The 21,537-nt window shown below is 34.9% G+C and overlaps 3 protein-coding genes across 5 annotated transcripts; 1 reads left to right on the top strand and 2 right to left on the bottom strand.

Moving 5' to 3' along the window:
- On the bottom strand, positions 1-10,717 carry LOC140839714 (protein RRP6-like 2). 3 transcript variants are annotated; one of them, XM_073206626.1, is made up of 14 exons: positions 9,807-10,715; positions 8,980-9,135; positions 7,499-7,657; positions 7,339-7,422; positions 6,904-6,983; positions 6,542-6,592; positions 5,794-5,902; positions 4,113-4,195; positions 3,930-3,975; positions 2,859-2,946; positions 2,558-2,727; positions 1,396-1,743; positions 988-1,083; positions 1-895 (listed from the first exon to the last, which is right to left on the bottom strand). In XM_073206626.1, exons 1-14 carry the CDS (start codon positions 10,497-10,499, stop codon positions 242-244), a joined length of 2,817 nt encoding a protein of 938 aa, XP_073062727.1. In that variant the 5' UTR covers positions 10,500-10,715; the 3' UTR covers positions 1-241. The 3 variants fall into 3 exon arrangements, with proteins under 3 accessions (XP_073062727.1, XP_073062728.1, XP_073062729.1); XM_073206628.1 differs by having other exon boundaries at positions 656-909; positions 9,807-10,714; XM_073206627.1 differs by lacking the exon at positions 8,980-9,135 and having other exon boundaries at positions 9,807-10,717.
- Positions 10,718-14,839: 4,122 nt separating this feature from the next.
- Positions 14,840-18,255, top strand: LOC140839712 (probable inactive leucine-rich repeat receptor-like protein kinase At3g03770). The gene is given in 7 exon segments (XM_073206624.1): positions 14,840-15,862; positions 15,864-16,374; positions 16,515-16,648; positions 16,817-17,057; positions 17,169-17,502; positions 17,622-17,733; positions 17,837-18,255. Coding segments are annotated over 7 exon segments (2,451 nt in total). The 5' UTR covers positions 14,840-15,022; the 3' UTR covers positions 18,116-18,255.
- A 2,399-nt stretch (positions 18,256-20,654) lies between these two features.
- Positions 20,655-21,427, bottom strand: LOC140839713 (uncharacterized). The gene has a single exon (XM_073206625.1). The coding sequence runs from the start codon at positions 21,373-21,375 to the stop codon at positions 20,863-20,865; it is 513 nt and encodes a 170-aa protein (XP_073062726.1). The 5' UTR covers positions 21,376-21,427; the 3' UTR covers positions 20,655-20,862.
- Positions 21,428-21,537: the final 110 nt, after the last annotated feature.

The raw sequence follows: 21,537 nt of genomic DNA, 5'->3' as shown, positions 1-21,537 counted from the left end.
TTAAAATGGAATTATAGTTTTTCATGCTCAACTCTTCGACCACTAAAGTCTAAATATTTGGAGAACCTGAATAAATGAGATGTATTTTTTCTCAGGGAAAAAAAGAAGATGCACGCTAAAATATTACTATGATAAATTTTCACAAGGAGATAGATTTCACAGAAGAATTAAAATTCAGATGACATACTAAACCCGAAATTGTTGTAAACTATAGCGCATGAGAGATCAGGCGTCCACCCATTCAACGGAAAGTTGCACTGCGATTCCCGGATGCTGGAAAAGCCTGCCGTCTTCTACCCTGAGGAAGAACATCTGTTTTCTCTTCAACATTTGGTGATTCAATTGTCACAAAACTCTTTTTCCCATATGCTCTTTTAGACCTATTCCTAGCATTATCTTCGTTTTCCACTGTTTGCGTCCTCGGACTATTCCCAAATTTTACCTGCTTTCTAGCCGCTGCATAATTGAACGGTTCAAAATCAACGGAGGGTTGAGATTTTTCCACCATTTCTGAACTCCTAGGTTGCTCCTGTGATGCAAAGAACTTTTGGAAGCCTGAGGATAGGTCAGACAGTGACATGGGCTCATCCCGATCATAAATCTCTGATGCAGAACCTGCTATGTTGTTTGCTAGCTGGTTTATGTCATTGTTGGATGCAGAATCAGGGTTCCCTTTTGCTGATTCTTCCTTGTCTGAATCATCACCGAGATTGATAACGTCTTCAGTGATTGAAACAGCAACTGGTGTCGGGACTTCTTCCATGTGAGGTGGAACTTCAGTTATTGAGGAAGATTCCTGAACGGATGATTGAAATCGTTCATCCCTGCCTGAAAATATATGGAATGGGAGACTCACTGTTGATTTTATTTGCTCCAGTTTAGTGTCTTGTAGTTCCTAAAGCCAAGTAACTAACTTTAATCTTGAGACGAAGATGAAAGAAGAAAAGTAAACGAATATAGTGAATCAGGAATTGTCAATAAACTCACTATTTTATCAGGAATATACTTCCGCTTCGCTGAATTGCCAAACAATGCCTCAAAAGCTCGGCTTGGCTTCTTCAGAGTCGGAATAGTCGCTGCAGCCTAAAGTAAAGCAAGTCAATTTGCTAGAATAGATTAGTTTTTTAGCAGTTAAGGGACAATAATGCTCTGACAGGAACTTTATGCAAATAATGAACTGAAACATAATCATTAACTTCTTCGAATCAATTGCAACAACGGGGGATTTCGTTGGAGTATAGGGCGGTCTGGTAGGAATGTTCTGATTAGTTAACAGTTTTTACGTGCATGTCATATACCGGTTAGTATGTTCTGATTAGTTAACAGTTTTGCATGAATGTCATACACAGGAACCGGAAGAAGGTGCAATGACAAAAAAACAGAAAAGTAGCTTACGGATGGTGACAATTTTGTATCTGTAGGTGTATCTACGGGATGTCCAGATTCATGCAGCGTTTCACCAGGAACATTAGTAGCACAACCATCTGTCTCACTTTTTTTATTACCGTTTCTCTCATAGGAGCGGTGAGCAGATTTCAGCTCGTTTGTACTGATTCTAGCATTAGAACTTTCAATGACATGAGACTCATTCTCGTATTGAACCGAGGATATTGAGGTGGCATCTTTGCGGTCATTAGGTAAATAGCTATGTTTTATTTCAACTTCATAGGTAGTTTTTATTACTTCAGGAGCTGTTGGAGGGGACAATTCAGAATCGTCTGCCAAAGAATTTTCTTCAGTTACCTGCAAGAAATGCTCTTGTTATCAAAAACTTTACATAACAAATTAGTGGAAAGTGTAGAAAGTAAACTGATATGGATGAGAGAGGCCAGAGATAGACCTCCAAAAGAGAACTATAATGAGCCTATCAGACACAATACCACCACATATTAAGCTACGAAGGTTCGAAAAAATTAACATATACACCGATGAAGAAGAAGGGACGGGACCTCTTATCCATTTGCTGCAATAAATACAATCCACAAAATTTTACGAGATACAAATGTATCTATATTTGAGAATGAAACGTAAGATGCTTCCACACAAAATCTGTTCCAAATCAACGGCGATTTCAATTTGCAGAACAAAATTGAAAGCAACTTTAAGTAAAATAATCACCAAACAGCATGCTTTCCTGGTGCGTTTATGCTAGCAATTCATTATGGTAGATTGTTATTCCTCGAGCTCACAAATTTTATCAGGTCCTCTAGACTCAACCAACACGTTGCTCGGTTTTTCCAATTTAAATTTCATAATATCTGTGTCCTCGAAGCAAAAAACCAAAGACGATAAGTGGGCACAAGTAACTCCAAAAGTTAGTCTCCTGGTTTGAGAGTTGATAAAAACTTTATTTTCCATTGTGATAAGATACTGGAAGCAATACACTCCGTAAAACTTCAAAACCGAAGGTACATACACAAAAAAATCAAACAGAAAGTCTGACAAAAAGCAGATAATTTTCCCCTTTTGACCAGAAATTAGCAAGTTCACAGAGACGTGTTAGATATCTGTACATAGAAAAAGAAAGAGAAGATAGGATAATTAAAAAAAAACATACCATTTCCAATCGCCTCGCTTTAAGATGTTCAACGGCTTCCTCATATGCAGACGCATTTCGGATGGCATGTTTTATTATACTAACAACAGAACCAATATTTCGTTCAATATACGGGTGCTTGGATCTCAAACCATGACGTAATTTGCTGGCAGTTACAGGCATCTGTTTAGCTTTTAATCAACAAGCATAAAGAAAGAAGAATATGGAACGGGTGAGGAGGCAGAGAAAACAGTATGTAAAAAAATGTACATTGGAACTAAAAACACTGGAAGTAGTTAAATTTAGAAAAGCTAGCAAGTACCAAGTTCGAGAAGAGTCCTATTTGGTAAAACATATCCAGTGCTCTCATCTTCAGCACGAGCAACAACATCCCTCCATTCATAGAGTCCCTACATGCCATTCAGGAGTTACTGGAAAAGATAGATTGGGAGTTTATGCATGGGCATAACCAGAAACTGTTAATTTGGTGGGCAAAAATATATTACAAAATATACATGTACAAATGGGGAAAAACATATGCAAGTATCTAACACATTATATCAACGCTAAGAATGAAAATTAAAACTATTAACAAATATAAAATAAAAGCGTATTAAAATTTTATTCAAGTCAAAACTAGCAATTTTTCAAATGACAATTGTCAATGATGAACTCTGTGCTGAAGAGAATTATGGTTCTAATATTACTTTTCAAGATTTTTTCCCAGAATACAATCAGTAGCCATATAAAATAGAATATTAGGATTTACACAATACACGTTAAAAATAAGCAAATATCACAGTCTCGATGAAATATACAGTTGGGTATACATGTAAGATTCAAACTTATAAATATTGAACTGATAATTTATTCAGGAGAAATAAACGTCAAATTTTGGCTCTTCCTTTGGGCATTCACACACTATTCTTATTTTTAAGGGGAAAATTTATAATAAATGAAACACAAAATTAGTTACGGAGTAAAGTACTCCATGATTATGTTTTTATATGACAATTATTGTTCACAAAATTTTACTATATATTACGAATCAATCGTAAAAATGAATTCTTTTCTTAAATTAGGAAATTTAAAATATTTCTTACATTAAAAAGTCAATAAATAATATGTGTTTTTATTACATTAATATAGGATATTTTCAGACAAAAACATAGCATCCATATAGAGTTTAATTAGATGTAATATGAGAAATTGCTTGCTTATTGAAATTCCCATTAGCTTGCATAGTGACTGAAGCACTCTAACAAATGGGTAATAACTAGCCAAATACACAAGACGAACAAAGATAATGTGAAAATAGTATACAGAGAAAGAAAGGCGTGATAAATTAAAAATGCATACAGGAAAAAAGACCGGCATGAATAAATTTACTTACAGAAACAACAGCTAGCTGCTTAGCATTGAGGACAGCATCCTGTAACCTGGTCATTTTTTAAACCACAAATAAGAAAAGCAGAAGAGTAGAAAAGAAACACATGCCAAGAATGCAATCTGAATGATCTATGGATAACAAGGTCCGCGATTAAACATAGCGACAAAATGATAAGGGGAGCAATACCCATAAATGTAAAGATACGAGTTATCGGTCAGAAGCTCCTTTTCATAGAGTTGACAGCATATATCGTAACTCCGTTTATAGACCTGCCAAAACACCACATGGTACAGTTGAAACAAAAGTTTAGTTATGCATTAAATTCTGTAGCCCATTTATTTGGTTAACTCACCTTCTGCAGGAATATAAGTAAGAGAACTGTAACATATTTTTCTCCATGAAAAAGTAAAAGATACTGTCAAGGTATATAAGCAAGAAAAGTGAACATTATTTTTCCACAACAAACATGAAGGAGAGTTTCGGTTAAAAGAACAATAAGGTGCTAATTATGATGAGACCACAAAGCAAATACGCCTATTCATCTTGTTTCTAGATTTCAAATGGACTTAGTTATTTTATTCAAACAAGTTTAGACATCCCTCTCTAGAACGAAATATCCTTTCTTATAAGAAACTAAATTCATTAATGATCAAGTAAATATAACTCTGGAAGATGATCTCTCCCAGTACAAATTTTCAGGTATTAAACAAAAGCCAAACTTGCTCTCCTAAATATTATAAATGTACACACAGCTCATTCCATATTCTAAAATATGGCCGCTATCCAACTTTTAATCAAGAAATCAGGTTCCTTCAAGGTCTTAATTTAGTCGTCCCCGTGGTGCAAAGAAAGAAATATATCCTGATTTTTGAAGTGTGTAACAGTGTGCTATGCAGGCGCCACAGAGCCATGCTCAGTACATTTAAAAAAGGCTTGAGCTTGGAATTGAAGATCTCTAATTGTAAAGGTTCAAGCTCGAGCCAGGAGCAGCAAGCCCGAAAATCAAAGTTAATTTTTTATTTTTATAAAACAAATATATAACATTATAACCAATACATGTTAAAGAATAGTGAAGTAGATATATTATAATATAAAAATACAAAAAAAAAAAATTAAAGAATTTTTTGACAACATATAAAAACAATTTTTAGTATTAATCTAATGAATAAGTTTAGGGATCAGACTTTGATATATAATATAAAAATAAGAAACAATTATTATACTAAACAATTATGTTTGAATTTGATTCATGATTTTTAAATAAATGCATAACGAGGTTACGCTCGATCACCTTCCGTTGCTAATTTTAATCTTAGAGTAGAAAAATCGGAAATTGTGTGCAGATTGTTCCCCAGTCCCCAACACACAGGAAACTTGAATATCAGGACACTGGCATTTTTATATGCCACCACTAATCACATTAAACTCTTGAGTTGATTGGATATCCTTAACGGCCCGGAGGAGTCAAGGTGAATCTAAGGGGTATAGAACCAGGTTTTAAATTATCCATGTCACAATATTAACAGTGTAAATATCCCCATAACACGGATGTGTTCCCTGCTGAGTTTGACAGCTCTTCATTTTGGTACAGATTGGACTATTTTCTCTTAATCGAATCAAACAAATCCCCACACCTTGCTGACTATAGTTTTATGAAAGAACTTCAATGTTTTACTTCAAATAGTTTTTTCAGTCAGCATTTAAAAATTTCATGTTCGAAATTAGGAAATATTTTGGATCTGTACTTTAAAAATTAACCTTTGAAATTAGGAAGCATTTTAAAGTTTTACCTTTTAGTATTTTAGAGTCAAAGTCATAATTCTGATTAAATACTGAATCCAATGAACAATGAATTTAAAGTGCTTGCCTCAGTTAGAGGAGGATCGGAATTTTCAGATTCAGCAGCTGACATTAGCAATTTTTGCCTCAGCACGTCATAAATGTACAGCAAATAATGTGTGTCTTCTCTGGCATATCTGTGAAAAATAGATCATAAACTGACACGAGAAGATGACCACACAGTAACAACTGGAATTTTATACTCTTAGCAGATGAAATTATAAATCCTCTCATCTAAAGTCTCGTGATTCCTGGTTGTCAAACTTTAATGTTTCACGTTACTACACAAACGATTCACATTCTTCACCACCACCTTCAATTATTTCACCTACTAAACTTGATTCACCTGCTAACTACCTCAGGTCAAAAAAATAACATATGCATGTGTACATAAGGGAGAAATTATGACCACACAGGGAAGTGTCACTATCAAATTCAAGCTTCAACATTAAATCATCTAATCACACAGGTGTCAATTGGGCACTCTCATGTTGGTTTAAAGGCAGTGGGTACTAGTTGTGCAACTCAAATTTCAGAGACAGGAGACAACCATCTAGACTCTAATAGAATTAAATATTCAGTCGTCGACAAGCATAATTATGACAAACCTCTCAAGTACGTGAGCAAAACAAATTCCCTATATTGCATTAAATGACAGAGACAATACTATGAACAGAGTCAATAAGAGGCTTCTTATCTACAAATCCACAAGTTACATCATAAATTGATCAATGCAGGAAAGATATAACAGAACACGAATTTAAGAAGAAACCTACGCAATCATCTCATGGGGAAGTGGACGTAGTCTCCAATCTGCATTCTGGTATCTGCAGAAAGTAGCTGGTTAATCCAATAATCCGCTTCAACTATACTCTTTCCTTTTCTTCCATTTCTTTATAACTTTTCCTAGGAGTCCCAGTATGTATAGTTGGTGCTTTTTTATTACATTGGGGTGGGAGGTTTTGTTGTTACTAGGTTCGAACCCTGGCCTCTCCCACAATGGAGAAAGGATTATGCCACCAACCACAAGGGCGGTGGCGTGTAGTTAGTGCTTTTATATAAGGGGTGCGACATTATAATAGTTAAATCATATGGACCACCATATTACTGGAAAATTTATTACAGGTAGAGGTCATACTCTTTGTTTGCTGCAACTCCACAAAAATGATTCAGCAGGTACTCGAGGCTGTTCCTTTCCATTTTCAATACCCTCGAGGCCTGTCAGCGAAGAACAAATGTGCTCAACCCCAGAACCAGAAAAAGAAGTATGGTAAATTCAACCATTGTGTTTAAATGTGTGATTAATATAGACATCTACTTTCAATGATATAGAATGCAGAGAAAATCCATTTAATATGCAGAAACACGCCGAAAAATGTAAGAGTGTTGTTACACATGGAAAACTTTAAATGGTTCAATCTAGTAAAATTAATTACGTCACGGACCACGGTGTTAAAAAATACGACATGTAAGCTTTGACATAATTTGGGAATTTAGGTGTGTTTAAACGATTAGCATAGCTAAAAATTTGCGTATGCAACATTATCTAAACAAATAGGTTTAATTGGAAGACCTGTCCTGTGTCAAACATATTGCAGACATATATGCTGAAGTCCCGTTGGAGCCACAGAATGTCCCGATCTGCTCCATGCATTACCTAATCAACCCAACAATTACACTGATATAGAGAAGCCAACATGATCACAATTATGCACAACAATCTGAGAAGTCACCTTTCTCTTAGTTGGGTCTTTGAATACAGATCTGAGATACGGGCCAATGTGCACCCGGAGTTTCAATGTGTCGATCACAAAATCCTCAGTTCTTGTGGAAATTTGCATCAAGCACGTCAAGCCTTGAAAAGACCTGTAATGGTTATGCTCCAAATCAACCTGCAAAACAGTAGCACAAGTGAAAAAACAAAAAACAAAAACACAATAAAACTTGTAGAAATAACCTTATGAAACTCGAGTATCAAACTCTCAAGAGCAAATAGAAGAGTATACACTTTTTTGGGTTCCATTGGATATCTCCTGAAATAGTATCAACTATCAACCACTGTAATAATGAATGCTACACAAGTATTTTAGAAATTTATAGCAACTATCACCAGATAAGAAAATACATACCATAATATGTTTTTACAAGACTGAGGGGTTCATAAACTAAAGATTAAACATTCTAATAGAACCAAGTGTATATTCAAAACATACACTAATTTTTTGGGTTTTTCGAATAACACCTCTCACTCATAAGGCAAATAAAAGAGCTTGAGCTCAAACTACAAACCCCGAGCTATGAGTTACACCACACTTATAACTTATTACAGTAGAAGTGATAAACATATTAACAAATAACAATGCATATACATGCAGGCGGAGGGAGATATGGAGAGCTCTAGAAAATGTAAAAATCAATAGATGTAGTTAAAGCGATGTGTTCAGTACTGAAATGGCACATTAAGCAGGTGGAAACTGAAGTCCCTACTTACAATAAAAATCACATGATCATTGGCAAATGCGTCAACAAAAAATTCTTCTAACTAGGACTTATCTGAAGCTCTCGAGAATTCTAATTAATGCGAGATCACTTGATATACACTAATTTCAGACCCACCGCCATGAATGTAAAAGTGATTGATAAACCTTACAAAACCAAAATACTTCATACATCATGACTTTTAGAACATGAAGCCTGGACATCTGAGCAAGTGCTGTCTCATGCATTAGAGAACATAGCGGAGGGAATAAGAACAAAAAACTGTTCAGGAATAAGAACAAAAAACTGTTCGGTTAAACCTTTAAAGTCTAGATGTTTCTCCTTTTGGGGAATGTGTCAAACCCGAAGGTGAGACAAAGTCATGATAGTGCTTTAAACATATTAAAACATTAGAAGAAGTTCTGGCACTTAGTGACTCTAGCAGGAGATGTGATTCCAGACATGGGTGAAAACAACTTTAACACGAAAATTGGAAAGCAGCTCTAGGTATCAACGAAGAAAGGCACCATAGAATATCGACTACAACAAAGCCACTGGACTATTAAGGTGCGAGATTTTGTGGTTTTCGGCCTACAGACATCAATCGTCAGATTCATGTGCTCCACATGTTCCACATCAGATTTTATGAACCAATAATTGATGTAGATACGGTCAAACCAAAATATCAAATATACATGTTTGTGTGTGTGTTATCAATAAACAGAACATGATTTACCGCAAATTCCTTCACGTTAGCCAATTTCAAAGCCAGCCGTCTCAACTCATTCACATCTTCAACAAGTTTGAATGGGGTAAGTGCTATTGGAGAAGGTTTAATAGCCTCCGCAGTGCTGTCATTTTTATCAACAAAGTCAATGACAGAGAGCTTTTCCTGTTGATATATGATAAAATTAAGTGAGCGCGGTTAAAGACTTTTGTATTATGTCTATTAGATGGTGCAATTAATACATGTAATGACCCATGAGAATCATCAAATCAACCAATCACTGAGAAGCTAAAGTAAATATAAGCATTCGATGATCATTTCCATGCCCACGTGTGAGCGGAGATATAGAAGTATGTTGTTACAGTGTGATTTCAGAAGTCTCGTTTTTCTCCCAAAACTTCAGAAAAGCATTCACTATATTCAGAAAAGTATTCATGGTTCGTTCAAACATTGTCGTCAGCTAAACACATTCAATTTTCGACAAACTTCCTAACTTCAAATTTTGTTAAACTTCCTAACTTCAAATTAAACAAAATGAGGGTTGTGACTTTGGCATGGCAGATGAATATGATGGGGAATTATTTGAGATGAAATTGAAAAGAAAAATGGCAAAAGCAAACAAGAAACTTACTATAGCCAATAGATAAATAATCTGAGTAACCCAATCTGGTTTTCTTGTAAACACGTAAACACAACAATCATCACCAAGACAACAAATTCTAAGGCAATGCAAGAACATAAGCATAACCCAGACAAGCAATAACAACGCAATAAACAAACAAACACAGACAAATGCGAACAGAAGAAAGAGGAACAAATGAAAACCAGTATCCAACCAAGCAATGTACGAAGGTAGACCCATCTTCACTCCTATCCAACCAAACGTGCTCGAACGGCTGATTCAAATTATTTACAATGATTTTGTACTCGTCTTGCGGCCTGGGTATCGTAGGTATGTGAAACGGAACCTTAGGCTTCACCTTTTCTGCTACCCTCACTTCTTGACTCTTCACTCTGAATTCTTCCACATTCGCATCCAAACTCGAAAAAAATTTCTTACTCTTCTTCCCACAAACCATCTGAAACCCACTTTCAGAATCATCATCAATAGCATTAACTCGCATCTTCCTGACACCACTCTCCTCTTCCTTCTTCCGCAACTTCTTAAACTCATCCAGTGACACATCGAACTTTTCAAAAATATTGTCATTCACATTTTCAAGCCAGTCGTTCGCCACATCGTCATCCAATTCCATCTTTTCATCAGGCGGGAACATAACCGCCTTTCCTAACAGATCTTCAGATGCCCCAATCTTTATCAACATATTTTTCGATTTTTCGCCGGTTTCTCTGACGGGGTTCTTGAATTCCGGAAAATTATTATAAAAATGAAAATCCTTCTGCGAGGATATGATTCTCGATGATCCTGAAAGCTTTCCTATAGACGTTCGTAGGGAACCCCTCGCTGCCAGATCCCGCAAAGTCCAGTTTTTTCCTGGAGTTCCTTCATCAGTTTGATCAATTTCCATGATTTGTTTCTTTATCCCCTCGAAAAACGCCTGTGCTTAGAGTTCTGAGTTTGGAATTTCAGAGAGGGTTTTTGGGACTGGGTTTATAGGGTTTTTAAGAACGCCCATTTTCACTTCAGAGGTTTCCGGTACACAACAGAAAGCAGAATGTACAACGCATGAATTAGTCATTTTTCGTCCTTTCTTGGAACGCAAAGTTGCGTGATAAGTGAACGGTCTCGATAGTGTGTGTGAAATATTTTGCAGAAAATATTTGATAAATAATAGAAAATTCCTCGCGAAATATATGATTATCAGCAAATTTACTTTGCTGTTATTTTAGCGATCCAAATAGGGGCAAAAAAAACATTCTAGTATATCGGGTGTATTGGTTATAAACTTTTAATGACTTTTATGGAGTTTAAAAGTCTAGAGGTATTCAAACTAGACTTTTATATACTCCATAAAAGTTTAGTGGTATTCAATGTAAACTTTTGTAAAATTTTAAAAAGTCATGTGGTATTCAAACTTAACTTTTAAAAACTCTACAAAAGTCTATAAGTATTCAAAATGTCAATAGACTTTTAATGACTCTATGAAATTCTATTAAGTACAAGAATTTTAGCTTAAAGTACAACAATAAAATGTCAACAAAAGTTTTGATTCAACATACAAACTTTCATTCTTTTCTCATCTATTTATTTTTCTTTTATTTGTACTTTTTAAAAACTAAAATTTAATTTTTTTATTAATTATTATATAACATTTTTATTTTTAATTTTAGTTAATATATCTTAAATTATTGTATAAGCAAATTCATACCGATACTATACCAAAATTTTCGGTACTTCCGAACAAAAAAAAACCTTACATTTTACAAAAAAAAATTATAATTTATTGTTTTAAATATTATATATTTTAAACTTTTTGTATATTTTTCCGGTATTTCGGTATATACCAAAATTTTCAAATTGGATATCGTTACCGTACCGAAAAATTCGGTATTGTTACCTTACCGTACCGAAATCTTCGGTATACTTAAAATTCGGTAAATTCAATATTTTTTGTTACGGTAATCTCGGTATACCGAAAATTCGGTATTTTTTCCCACCCCTAACATGGCTTGTATTGGGATGTGCTATATTACACAATTTTTTTTGAAAGAAGTGTCAATTTGATGAATTTCAAATTGAACTAGATAATGAAGCTCAATTGTCTTCATCGGCACAAGTTTATGAAGATGACGACTTTGATCAGTTATTTAATACTCAAAAGCAACAACGGGCAAATGCTAATGCATGGAGGGATATCATAGTCAATGGAATGTAGAACGATGTTGATCAAATTGTCAGTAATAATTAGATTTTTTTATAAAAGACTACTCATTATTTTGAGTGTTCTTTTAATAAAATTTTATTATTAACTTATAAAAATATTATTCATTAATATATTGAATTGACATAAAGAATTGAAATTTTGATTTCAATAAATTGGATAGTTCATTTGTCGTTTTTCACAAATTAAATTAATTTAACTTTTAAGTAAGTAAAATTCATTTGCATTCATAAATAAAAATAATAATTTAAAATTGAAGAGGTTATCTATGTCCAATAATTATTTTAAAAAAATTAATAAAAAATAAATCACAATTATAAACTACAAAATTCACATAATTCTATGAAAAAGTTTACAAAAGTGTCTACAAAAATCTTGAAAAAAAGTCTATAAGAGTCTATGAAATTTGTTTTACAATTCTATGAGATTTCATAAAAGTCAATAAAAATCCATCAACTCCACAAAAGTTCATCATTTAAAAAAAATCATTAAAAGTCTTTGAAAGTATAGAATGAATACACCCCCCTTAATTTATCGCAAAATATCATGCATATCGGATTTAACGATATATCGTAAATTTCGCTACAGTTGAATTTTTGATATCGATATGACTTTCAAAAAATTTCGGTATATACCGAAAAAAATTCATATGTTTTAAAAATTATAACTATAATATAATGTCAATTTTGGTAGCATGACATTGAAGAAATTTCGTTATTTCGGTATGATATTAAAAAAAATCGATATTTCAATGTGAATAATAATTTTTTTTTTTTAAATTTCGATATATACGATATTATACTTATACCGTATTAAAATTTCAACTTACCAAATTTTTTTAGAAAAAAAAATTAACGTCTTACCAAAATTTGGTATGAATAGTGAACCATATTTTGCCTTTCTTGAAATACTCTTATTATTTTTAAAAGCAAAAATTTGTGTGAGACGATCTCTCGAGTCGTGTTTTGTGAGACAAATCTTTTATTTAGGTCATCCATGAAAAAAATATTACTTTTTATGCTAGAGTGAGTCTCTTGTGAGAAGATCTCACGAATCTTATCTGTGAGACGGGTCAACCCTACCGATATTCACAATAAAAAGTAATACTCTTAGCATAAAAAGTAATATTTTTTCATGGATGACCCAAATAAGAGACTCGTCTCACAAAATACGACCCGTGAAACCGTCTCACGTAAGTTTTATGATGTATACAAGCTAAGGTACTATACTAATCAAGATGTTACCATATGTTGATACCGATAATAAATATGCGATACACACTAATTCATACATATACTATATTATTACATTAGAGTTAAAAGAAAGTAATTGAAGAAAGAGCCTAAATATTCTCGTGGCTCATCCCTAACCCAAATGAAAGGCAGACTCATGTATTTCCCTATAAATATCAAGTTTGAGTGTATAATTCATTCATTCAATATATTATTTTTCAGCAGCACCCTTAGTTGCTCTCTCTTATATCTTCGGTCTCTTACTTGAGCGTCAGAGGGGCTACGCCGGGACACCCTCCGGCCACTTTCTAATGGTCTTATTCGTGATTTAGGCTCAGGACAATCTCGAAACCCGCGTCTGAATAGTTACACTTGCTGGAATCGAACCTTAAATTGCTCGTGAATATCAGACAATATTCCAAAGAAACACCAATTTTCATCCATCCAATTCATATTTCATATCCAACAATCCCACAATGTACAAATCGCCAACTTAGCGATAAATCCAAGCATGAATTTCTAGAATGGACTAGGAAAAAAACCCTAGAAGAAATGAGGAGAATAAACTGAGTAGGCAATACAAAAGAAAGGACGATTATCATTTCAAATTTTCTAATTTAATTAATATTTCAGCCTTTGCTAGAATAAGGAGTAGATACAATGAGGGGACTGATGCAAGTGATGATACCTTCAAATTTTAAAAATAGTAAGTTTCATTTTCAAGAAGTGTATGAAATCATCATCGATTATTATGCCTCACTTCTATTTTCTCAAATACCTAAAATTATTTTAATCACGGAAAATAGAAGCCTCTTAAATTAATTGTAAAAGTTATTTGATTATTTTCTGAATAAATTGTAAAAATTATTTAGAATTCCACTGGTAGCAGAAAAAAAGTGCAAAAGGCAAAATGACCAAGCAGAATAGGGCCACAACTATGCCAAGGCCAACCACATTTATAGCCACCAGACTAAAAGCCAAAGCCCCATATGCTGATGACACACTGAGAGCGAAAGCTCCCTGTCCAAGACAAACAACCATTAATTTTATATTTTTCATGAAGAATGACTCAATTTATATAAAGAAAAGTTACCAAAAAAAAACTTGAAATACTGTCAAAATTCCACCATGTAAAATAGTAAGATGTGCATGGAGCTGATAATGAAATCTCCCCTACCGCTGAAGAAGAATAAAGGGTCAAGAATCTTTCTTTCTTCTTACGATTTTGCTTTTCCTTTTATTGTTCAGTTTGCTTCAAAAGTATTAAATATTACTACTATGAGCAACATAAAATTTGGAGAAAGACAAATATATGAATACATAAAATGTGGGTTTGTTTTTTTCTTAAGAGTGGTTGAAAATGTAGTTTAGCTCAGAATTTGTCACTTCAGTCGTCATGATCTGTGTTTGCTATGTTCTTGAACTTTGTTAGAAGCCTCCAGATTTTAGCAGACTTGTAATTTGAGAGTAATGTGAAAGATTTTAGATGGTTTTTGCTTTGGATAGAAGAAAATTGCGGCATTGGGATCTTTGTTTAAGTCTTATGAAGACTCAATTTTATTTAATTTTTTTGTTTTAAGTCTTATGAAGGCTCATTTTGAAGTTTATGGTTGCTTCAATTGAAGGTTAGTACTTGGTGAGGTGAAATATCACCTGATTTTTGGAAGCTAACTTATTGGGTATTTTTGTTGGTTGCTTCATATGTGGTTTGCTTCTGTGGCCAAGAAACGCATCTCTCTGAATCCCAAAGTGAAAGAAATGATGATAAACTTGTACATATTTTAGGACTATGCTCATAATATAATCCCAAAACATTTGCCTTATTTCTCATGTTAATTCAGTTTTGTTCTCCATCATGACAAATGCAGGGCACTTGTGGACAGCTTATAACACACACACACACAGAGCTATAGCTGAAAGAATCTTCAAAATTTCCTGCACTTCTCACCTCAAGTGGAAACTCTGTTGATTCAGCTGATGGCGCATAATGCAGAATGGAGAAATGTTGGCCAAAATGCCTTCCCAGTTCTGCTTCTCCTGTTGATTTCAGTCATACACACAGAGCAGCTTGAATCATCCCAAGTCCGAGCCCTTCTAAAAGTTCGACAGATTCTTGGGTTTCCACCCTTCTTGAATAGCTGGAATAAGGCAACAGATTTCTGTAATAGTGAGCCATCATCGGATCTTACCATTGTTTGTTACGAAGAGAACATAACTCAGCTGCATATTGTGGGAGAAACAGGGGCTCCTCGATTACCTGAGAATTTCTCTATCGATTCTTTTGTTGCCACACTTGCTAAGATTCCAGGCTTGAAGGTCCTAAGATTGGTTTCTCTTGGTTTATGGGGACCATTTCCTGGTGAATTCACAAACTTATCTTCCCTGGAATTACTGAACTTAACTTCGAATTTCTTCCAAGGCAGTATATCGCCAAGTATATCATCAATGACACGGCTTCAAAGTTTAATACTCGATAGCAATAACCTCATTGGTGGGATGCCAGATGGGATAGGTTCACTTTCATCTTTGGTTGTTTTGAGTGCGAGGAACAATTCTTTAAATGGGTCATTGCCTCATTTATTGGGAAACTTGGGGGACCTCAGAGTTCTTGCATTGTCAAATAATAAATTTTCTGGCGATGTGCCGGGTCTTGGCGGGTTGACAAATCTTCAAGTGCTTGACTTGGAAAACAATGTTCTCGGGCCTCGATTTCCAGAAGTTTGCGACAATATCGAGAGCATTGTGCTTCGGAACAACAAATTCACTTTTGGAATTCCAGATATAGTCCGATCTTATTATCAGCTCAAGACTATTGATCATTTCGTCCAACAGATTCGTCGGACCATTTCCAGTATCTTTGCTATCTCTGCCACGTCTCACTTATCTTGATATAGCACAAAACAAGTTCACAGGCATGCTCCTTGAAAACCTACCTTGCAGTGACGAACTTAGTTTTGTGAACTTGACTGCTAATCTGTTGACTGGAAAATTGCCCAGCAGCTTGTTGTCGGGTTCAAGAAAAAGAGTCGTGCTGTATGCCGAAAATTGTTTGTCAACGGGAGATCAAAATCAAAATCCGATTTCTTTGTGTACGAATGAGGCTTTAGCTGTTGGAATTTTACCTAATTCCCAGAAGAGAAAGCAAGCTTCCAAGGTTATTCTTGCTTTAGGCATATCTGGAGGAGTTATTGGGGCAGCCATTTTAGCTTGGGCAACCTTTCTGGTTGCAAGAAATTTTCTTGACGAGAGCCAAAAACAAAAATCTCCTCCTAGACTTGTATCAGAAAATGTACCAGCTGTATACACCTCAAAGTTGCTTAAAGATGCAAGTGAGACCTCTCTCTTCTTTATATCTTGTTTTTAGGTGGAACGTTTTAATTGATTTAATGAATTTCATCTTCTTTATATCTTGTTTTTAGGTGGAACGTTTTAATTGATTTAATGAATTCCATATGTTTATTCCTCGTAGGATACATAACTCAAGCCATGAAAGTAGGAGCACTTGGCGTCCCTTCCTATCGTACCTTTTCATTGGAAGAGCTCAAGGAGGGAACTAAAAATTTTGATACGTCAACTTCCATGGGAGAAGGATCTCACGGTCAGGTACATTGCTTTTGGTTTTCGAATAAAATCACGTTTTTGCAAAACATACACAAAACATCATGAGTTTGTAGAACATGTCTAATGAAGAAAATGAACATCTATTCAATTCAATAATCTAAAATAATGCTTGGCATCATTGGTGATGAGCTGCCTCTACATAGGACTCAGATGTATAGAGGTCGTCTAAGGGATGGCTCCAATGTGGCAATTCGATGCCTGAAATTGAAGAAAAACCACAGTACTCAGTACCTAATGCATCATATTGAAACGATAGCAAAGTTAAGGCATCACCATTTGGTTAGCGCTCTTGGGCACTGCTTTGAGTATCACTTGGATGATTCATCTGTGAGTAGGGTCATTCTCGTCTTTGAATATGTGCCAAATGGGACTCTAAGAACCTGGATATCAGGTAAACTAAGTAGACATAATTCTTGAGAATTCACCTGTGTTTTTATGTTAAGAGCTAAATATTAATCAGCATAACAGGCTAACTGCCACAGTGCATTGTCATTTCTGGCAGACAAGCGAGTTAGCCGAAAGCTTACCTGGGCTCAGCGAATAGCAGCTGCTACAGGGGTAGCAAAGGGTATCCAGTTCCTTCACACAGGAATTATGCCCGGTGTCTTTTCTAACAATCTGAAAATAACAGATGTTTTATTGGATCAGAACCTAGTCGCAAAAATCAGCAGCTACAACCTGCCATTGCTAGCAGAAAACACGGAAAAAGTACAGATAAATAGCTTTCCAAATTTGTGTCTTCACATCATCTTTGCACAATCCGACAGTCTAAATCTGCTCAATTTGACAGGACCATCTCCAAAATTTCCTTGGATCCAAGAGGCCAGGAATGCAAGGTTGGTTATCATAAGTACAAGCGGATGTATGAAATTCAAACACACACTTACTAAGAAAATGCTTCTTCAGGAAAACATTTTCTTCAATATTTAGTAGGTTATTATTGATTGATTCTCAGGGCAAAGCATCAAAACAAGTTGGATATTTATGACTTTGGAGTGATGCTACTAGAAATCATCTCAGGGGAGCCCATAAATTCCAGAAGTGAAGTGGAGTTTCTAAAAGATAGGGTATTCACTAAACTAAACTACATTTCATTTTTCGTTCTTCATCCCAAAGCACCAAATGATGCACGGAATTCATCTATTGATCGGTGATATTCTTTTTTTGCAGTTCCAAGCCAGCACAACAATGGACGATACATCAAGAAACAGCATAGTTGACCGAGCAATAAGAAACTTATACTCTGGTGAATCGATGAAAACAATGATGGAACTATGCTGTAGATGTTTGATAAAGGATCCAGCTGATAGACCTTCCATTGAAGATGTACTATGGAATTTGCAATTTGCTTCTCAGGTTCAGGATGCATGGAGGGGTGATTCCCAAAGCAGTGACAGCTCTCCAACTTCGCCTCTCAAATTTGCAGGCTTAAAGCGCAGTATCAGATAATAGATTAACAGCTATTCAGTTAAAAGCCTTGACCACCTAGAAGTGTAATCTCCACCCTTTTGTGCCAGATCTTTGAGGTTTCAGCACTTTATAAAAGCCTGTTCAGAATAACAAAGGAAAAAAATGAGGTTATAAACTGAGTGATGCTGGTATCATTTTGCCTTTTCATCTTAGTCTCCTTTTGTAGAGATTGCATTTCTAATAAGAAAATACATCAAATATAATACCTAAATTCGTATGAATTTTTTTTTTTAAGAAATAAAACATTTCAGATAAAATATTTTTTAATAATCTCGTCAGTGCATGATTTTCTTTTTTTTGAAAATATTGCATAATAAATTTTGAATAACATAAATTGTGATTAACGAAGACCTTACGTAGTGCAAAATGAGAAGGGCCACAATTATCCATTAAAAATATATATTTTAGCATCTTTTATTTCACTTCAATCTTACATGTCTAAAATTTAATTTAAAAAATCTTATAAACTTGCTGCTAAAACAAGATATTCTAGCAACTTCTTATAAATCCTCATATTTTTTTCTTAAACTTAATGGAATTTGGATACTAAATTTTTTTCTAGACAGCAAATTCATTATTCAGGGTGAAGAAAAACAAATCAATGATGTGGAGATGCTAATTGTAATTATGATTAAAAAAATGAGCATGTATTTCGCAAAACGACCTCACATATATTTATTCGTGAGATGAATCAACTTTGCATTACAATAATTAAAAAATAATATTTTTTCATAGATGACCCAAATATAATATTTGTCAAACAAATTTGATCAATAAGACTATATCACACGATTTTTTTTTAAAATGAATACACCCAAACCCCGTCATAATGTAATATATATAACATCAAATTGCATGCACCACCAACAAGATCCAAACATCACTCTCCAACACCTGCTCAGAGTCCCCTTTCTAAACTGCTGAGAACGCATACAATCATTCCCGTGCATGTGAAAAGATTTTCGCTTGCTAGGAAAATTATATCTAAAATTATTAGATCCCGTACACAAGATTCATGAAGGATGTAATGTAACCATGTTAAAATTCCTTAAAATAACGAAACCTAAAAAAACAATACTTCTAAAGCATGATAAAGAAAATGGAAACAAATAAACCACAAGAGAAAACTGAATGAAATAAAGTAAACAAATGGCCACTCGAACTTAGAGTGTAATACTAGCAAAAAACAGATATGACTTCAAGGTCTCCCGCTTGCAGGATAAAATATCTGCAGCATCTAATTTGAAGATCCGTGTGCTCGCATGAAAAGTCCTTTCTAAAACAAATCTTTCAACTTCATTACCACCCTTGAGAGCATGTTCTAAATTAATGCAATCCGTGTTTTTGACCAACTGATCGCAATCTCAGTGGAATCAAATAAAGACATGATAAACTGTTAAGGTTCACATCACATACTTAGGAACTTACAGGCCTAGTTATTCACACGACAAAGCAACAAACACGAATAAGTAAAACATGGAATTACGAGGTGTCCGCTTTTACACAAATGTCACAGCGCATCTAATGGAGCCATCACACAAAGAAACCAGAATAAGGATTTCTGTTCCAAAAATGCAAAATCTTCAAGAGATAAGCTAGAAGTTAAATTTTTAATGTCCCACCAAATTTTTATTAAGATCCATTTTGTCTAAAGGGATCATTTTTTAGTTTGGTTCAGTACTAAATTGTCAGGTAAGTTACCATCAATGAAATATACCAAAAGCATATCTTTGTGGACCTCACGTACACTCACTCGATCTCATATATGCTCTATGTTATCAATTTGATAGTGCATCTTAAAGAGTGTCATAGTGGATGTCCTCACGAAGTCTAGCAAATTTCGCCAGACAGGTCAACCATAAGACACATCCTAAATTATTCCACAAACCCCAAAAGAAGTCCCAACAAAAGTTCTTACGTTTAACCTCAATCCTACTGGACACTCTTTGCTAGTTTCAGACATAAACACATTCAAAAGCCGCTTTGGAACCTCAACTGTTCTTCCACACAAAATGAATCATGATCAGTGTTTTACAAGTAAATACCAGTCTTTCATGTGGTCTATGTAGTAAAGACGCTTCAGGAATCAGTAACTAAAAGCAACACCCATACAACAGAAAAGCCCAGTTATAAACAGACATTAAAACAATAAACTTAAAAAAGGACTTGGCAAAGCTAAAAACTCGGATAAATTCAACAAGGATGTGCGTCGTCCAAACAAACATGTAGAATTTATTATATTCACCTTATGACAGGCTAAGGTGCTCACTTTCACACAAACACGCTCTGCATCTAATCTACATTACACAAAAGAACCACATTAATCATTTCTACTTCAAATACACTTTCAATGACAAGCAACAACCACAAATAAAATAAGGTGCACCGATGACAAGATTTGTACTAACTTTACTTAAGAAGTAAAAAGAAAATCACACATTTCGGTAACAGGTTCCCAACCATTCAAAATTTTCAAGGAGGAACATAATTGATACTTAAATCAAGCATCAGCACTGAATTGAGAAGAGCCTAGAAGATGGAAAATGTTGCTAATGAATTTCCATCAGGCCTTTCCTTTACTTATAAATTGTAATACAGCTAAGAAATAACAGTGAAACAAAAGGGTTCCTCAATCATCCAATTCTCAGCGCATTACATTATAAAACCCCAAAAATTAACATAAGCTAATTTTTCGTATAATAAAACTGTAAAGAATAATCGAGGAATCAGCGAAGGTACGCCGGGATCTTAATGCGAATAAAGAGCATACTCATAACATAAGAAATCACAACAAAAGCAACTCCAGCTGACGCGTACGACACCTTCACACTCTTCGCCCTGTTCTTATCCAGTGCCAGATCCAGCAGCACGATTCCGATGCCTCCAAGAACAAACATGAACCCCGATGAGAGACCCTCGATAATGTACTGGCCATTCACCCGACCCGGAAGGAAGACCACAGGTCGAACCAACCCAGTGAAGCGATCCTGGGTGGATCCGATGCCCGGTGGCTCCACAATGACGTCGTAGACGATACCGGATACGACCATGAAGTATGTGAGGAGGACCAGGGAGAATACTGTCATGGCGGAAGGGAGAGTGAAGGACGGCAGCTTCAGGCGGAGTCGCGGCGGCCGGAGGACAGAGAAGGGTAGGATCCGGATGAGATGGAAGATCGGATCGATGGAGTCGGACGACAGATCGGGTTGGGTCGCAGTGCCGGAGCTTGAAGTTGACATTTTCGCCAGCGAGTTGAAGGACGGACCGGAGGAGAGACTTTTTATATATTATGAAAACAATATTTTTATATCCAGAATTGTTTTTTTTTTAAAAAATATAATTTAATTGTTTGGATATATGATCGGATTACAATATTATAATATTAATATAATATCATAAAT

The sequence above is a fragment of the Primulina eburnea genome, chromosome 8 (assembly GCF_022965805.1).
Source record: "Primulina eburnea isolate SZY01 chromosome 8, ASM2296580v1, whole genome shotgun sequence".
Taxonomy (NCBI): domain Eukaryota; kingdom Viridiplantae; phylum Streptophyta; class Magnoliopsida; order Lamiales; family Gesneriaceae; genus Primulina; species Primulina eburnea.
The sequence above is the reverse complement of the archived record's forward strand: the minus strand, read 5'-3'. Positions and strand labels throughout refer to the sequence as shown.

Bases quoted from the DNA above. Each gene is read 5' to 3' on its own strand.
- LOC140839714 (XM_073206626.1), bottom strand. From the start codon at position 10,499: ATGGAAATTGATCAAACTGATGAAGGAACTCCAGGAAAAAACTGGACT. The intron at 7,423-7,498 runs GTGACTTCTCAG...TGGGTTGATTAG, and splicing joins AAGACCCAACTAAGAGAAAG to GTAATGCATGGAGCAGATCG. The intron at 1,744-2,557 runs GTATGTTTTTTT...CATTTCTTGCAG, and splicing joins AAGCGAGGCGATTGGAAATG to GTAACTGAAGAAAATTCTTT.
- LOC140839713 (XM_073206625.1), bottom strand. From the start codon at position 21,375: ATGTCAACTTCAAGCTCCGGCACTGCGACCCAACCCGATCTGTCGTCC.